At 38.2% G+C, this 4,117-nt stretch overlaps 1 protein-coding gene across 1 annotated transcript; it reads left to right on the forward strand.

Annotated features, from left to right (window-relative positions):
* The first annotated feature begins 496 nt into the window (after positions 1-496).
* LOC123850546 (ORC ubiquitin ligase 1-like) lies at positions 497-3,063 on the forward strand. The gene is given in 2 exon segments (XM_045883802.3): positions 497-544; positions 546-3,063. Coding segments are annotated over 2 exon segments (2,148 nt in total). The 3' UTR covers positions 2,646-3,063.
* The last annotated feature ends 1,054 nt before the right edge of the window (positions 3,064-4,117 follow it).

Genomic DNA, 4,117 nt, shown 5'->3' on the forward strand with positions numbered 1-4,117 from the left:
TTAAAGATTTTATTTATTTATTTGACAGAGAGAGAGACAGTGAGAGAGGGAACACAAGCAGGGGGAGTGGGAGAGGGAGAAGCAGGCTTCCCGCTGAGCAGGGAGCCTGATGTGGGGCTCGATCCCAGGACCCCAGGATCATGACCTGTGCTGAAGGCAGGTGCCTAACAACTGAGCCACCCAGGCACCCCAAGATAAAAAGGTTCTGCACAGCAAAGGAAACAGTCAACAAAACAAAGAAGCAACCCACAGAATGGGAGAAGATTTTTGCATATGACACTACAGATAAAGGGCTGGTATCCAAGATCTATAAAGAACTTTTTAAACTCAACACCCAAAAAACAAATAATCAAGTCAAAAAATGGGCAGAAGACATGAACAGACACATCTCAAAAGAAGACATACAAATGGCTAACAGACACATGAAAAACTGTTCATCATCATTAGCCATCAGGGAAATTCAAATCAAAACCACATTGAGATTCTGAACGCTGCCATGGCTCAGACCGTGCAGAATGTTACATTGTCACTCACTCTGCCCATCATGTTGCCGCATTTGCTTGGGGAAGTTACGCCAGCCTGTCATATGCATCAACAACCATGTATTTTGTTCAATTTGTATCAATTTGTGGTTGAAGAATAATAGCCAGTGTCCAGCTTGCAGAGTCCCCATCATGCCTGAAAATAGTTGCAAAGAGGTTATTGGAGGAACAAGTGAAAGTAAACCTATGCTAAGCTGTACAGTCAGGAAGCACCTTCGGAAAACTAGACTTCAGTTACTCCACAAAGAGTATGAGGATGAAATAGATTGTCTGCAGAAAGAAGTAGAAGATCTTAAGAGTAAAAATCTCAGCTTGGAGTCACAAATCAAGACTATTCTGGATCCTTTAACCTTGATGCAAGGCAACCAAAATGAAGACAAGCATCCAGTTGCAGATAATCCAAGTAAAATTGACCCAGAAACTGTAGCAGAGTGGAAGAAAAAACATAGAACAGCTAATGAAATCTATGAAAAAGTAAAAGATGATGTGGATAAGTTAAAGGAAGCAAATAAAAAATTTAAATTGGAAAATTGTGGCCTAGTGAGGGAGAATTTACGACTGAAGGCTGAAGTTGATAACAGATCACCCCAGAAGTTTAGAAGGTTTACAGTAGCTGCTCTTCAGTCCAAAGTAGAACAGCATGAACATGTAACTAATCGCCTCAAGAGAGCCCTGGAACGAAGTGATAAGTATATAGAGGAATTAGAATCTCAAATTGCACAGCTAAAAAATTCAAGTGAAGAGAAGGAAGCTATGAATTCCATTTGCCAGAGAGCACTTTCTACAGATGACAAGGGGAGCATAGGCAACAAGGATATGGCATCAAAGAATCAAGGTGATGGTGCCAGAAAGCAGCTTGGCTCATCCACCTCAGGTTCTCACCTGGCAAAATCTTCTAGCAGTTCTGCCAGGCAGGAAAGCACCAGCAAAACAGAATCAAATTGTTCTAAGATCAAAGACCTGTATCAAAAACAGGTGGAAATAATGTTAGTTGTGACAGGTACAAGTATGGATACTTATTTGGAAAGAGAATGGGGTAATAAGCCAAGTGACTGTATACCCTACAAAGATGAAGAACTTTATGATCTTCCAGCTCCTTGTACTCCTTTGTCCCTTAGTTGCCTTCAGCTCAGTACTCCAGAAAATAGAAAGAGCTCTGTAGTCAAAGCAGTAAGTTCCAAAAAGCACTCAAACCATCTCAGAAAATTGGTGTTTGATGATTTTTGTGATTCTCCAAATGTTTGTAATAAAGAGTCATCAGAAGATGATAGAAGCGAAAATGAAAAGAAATCAGAGTGTTTTACTTCCTCAGAGACAGGGTTTCGGGACTGTTGTTCCACAAGCTATGCCCAAAACTTGAATTTTGAAAGCTCAGAGGGAAACACAATAGCAAATTCTGTTGGAGAAATTTCTTTAAAATTAAGTGAGAAATCAGGCTCATGCTTATCTAAGAGGTTGAATTCTATTCACTCTTTTGAAATGAATTGGACAAGAACATCCAGTGAAGCATCCATGGACGCAGCTTACCTTGACAAAATCTCTGAGCTGGATTCAATGATGTCAGAATCAGACAACAGCAAGAGCCCTTGTAATAATGGTTTTAAGTCAGTGGATTTGGATGGGTTATCAAAGTCATCTCAAGGCAGTGAATTTCTTGAGGAACCAGATAAGTTGGAAGAAAGAACTAAGCCAAACCTTTCCAAAGGTTCTCTAACTACTGATTAGTTAGAAAATGGAAATGATTGGAAACCCACTTTTTTTCTCCTCTCTCCATCTGACCAAGAAATGAATGAAAATGTTTCTCTCCATACCAGTTCTAACCCAGGAACTAATGAAATCAAACCCCCAAGCTGTTTGTTTCAGACTGAGTTTTCCCAGCATGTTTTGTTAAGCAGTTCACACCAGCTATTTGAAGATCAGAGGTTTGGGTCATCTTTATTTACAATGACCTCAGAGATGCATGGTCTTCATAACCACCTTCAGTCTCCTTGCTCTACTTCCTTTGTGCCTGAGAAGAGGAATAAAAATATGAATCAATCAACAAAAAGAAAAATCCAGAGCAGTCTTTCCAATGCCAGCCCATCAAAAGCAACTAAAAGTTGACTCATTAGAAAGGTGTCATTTATGTTTTTGTCCTGAGAGGAATATAAGTTTTTAAAGTACTTTTTTCCCTCATACAAGTTCTATATGATTTTGAATTGATAGTCTGTAGTCAAGTGTCAAGTCAGAATGGTGGATTAGCCTGTAACCAAAATACTTTTGTTCATTTTAAAGAATTTGTCCTTTTTCAGTTTCAATTGGGCATCTTTTTAACCAGAAAAGATAGGGAGAGGGTTTCTTTTAATGAATATTACATGTATCTGGTTTGGGTGTATTTTGTTTTCTTGGGTCTTGATTTAGCTATTAGATATAGTGGCCTATTAATGAGCCTCGGTTGTCTTCAGAACTTGGATTTCTTAAATAAAACTTTTTGGATTGTCTATACACTGCTCATAAGACACTTGAGTTTCTTTAAAGCTTTCCTAGGGTGGGAATAATTTTGCCTGCCCTTTTTTATTTATATTTAGTGATGGCTCAACTTTTAGGCAGGGCCATGGTGGAAAAATAGCACTCTAGTCTTAGTCCAGTATTCATTTACTTTTTTTTTTAGGTTTTGTATGTGTATGTTTGCACTTTTAACATTGTGTTTTGTACTGTTTTTATGAGAACCTTTTGCTAGAATGAAAGAACACATTTTCTATATGAAAATATTTGTTTTATGTCAGGTAGCTTTCATTTCCTCATCTTTTTGTGTCTGTTGAAAATCAGAAATTGAACCTACTTTGGAAAGAAGACATAGAATGGTTGGTTGGGTTTGGAGGAGCCTAAACATGGTAGCTTCATTGTTCTAGATACACAGGTGCAGAAGTGCTCTTTGCCAAATTCTTGATCCACTTTCATCTCAGGGGAGCTTTTTTTGGAGTGAAGTTCTTGTTTTCATGTTACTATTCTTTGTGGAAACTCCGTATGCATGGTAGCATTCTTGCTTGCACTGTTTTCCTTACTTAAGAAAAAGAAGTTTTAGTTGGCTAAGAGAATATCTTTTATGCAGGACAGAAGTTTTTTTCATGAAGAGTGTTGAGATAAGAATAGGTGAGTTAAAGCAATGTCCACAATAGCCAAACTGTGGAAAGAGCCAACATGTCCATCAACAGATGAATGGATAAAGAAGAAATGGTATATATATATATACAATGGAATATTATGCAGCCATCAAAAGGAATGAAATCTTGCCATTTGCAACGACGTGAATAGAACTGGAGGGTGTTATGCTGAGCGAAATAAGTCAATCAGAGAAAGACATGTATCATATGACCTCACTGATATGAGGAATTCTTAATCTCAGGAAACAAACTGAGGGTTGCTGGAGTGGTGGGGGGTGGGAGGATGGGTTAGCCTGGTGATGGGTATTAAAGAGGGCACATTCGGCATGGAGCACTGGGTGTTATGCACAAACAATGAATCATGGAACACTACATCAAAAACTAATGATGTAATGTATGGTGATTAATATAACAATAAAAAATTTTAAAAAA

The sequence above is a fragment of the Mirounga angustirostris genome, unplaced genomic scaffold, assembly GCF_029215605.1.
Source record: "Mirounga angustirostris isolate CCGP_5_RB_7025 unplaced genomic scaffold, mMirAng1.0.hap1 SCAF_10, whole genome shotgun sequence".
In the NCBI taxonomy this organism is placed as follows: Eukaryota; Metazoa; Chordata; class Mammalia; order Carnivora; family Phocidae; genus Mirounga; species Mirounga angustirostris.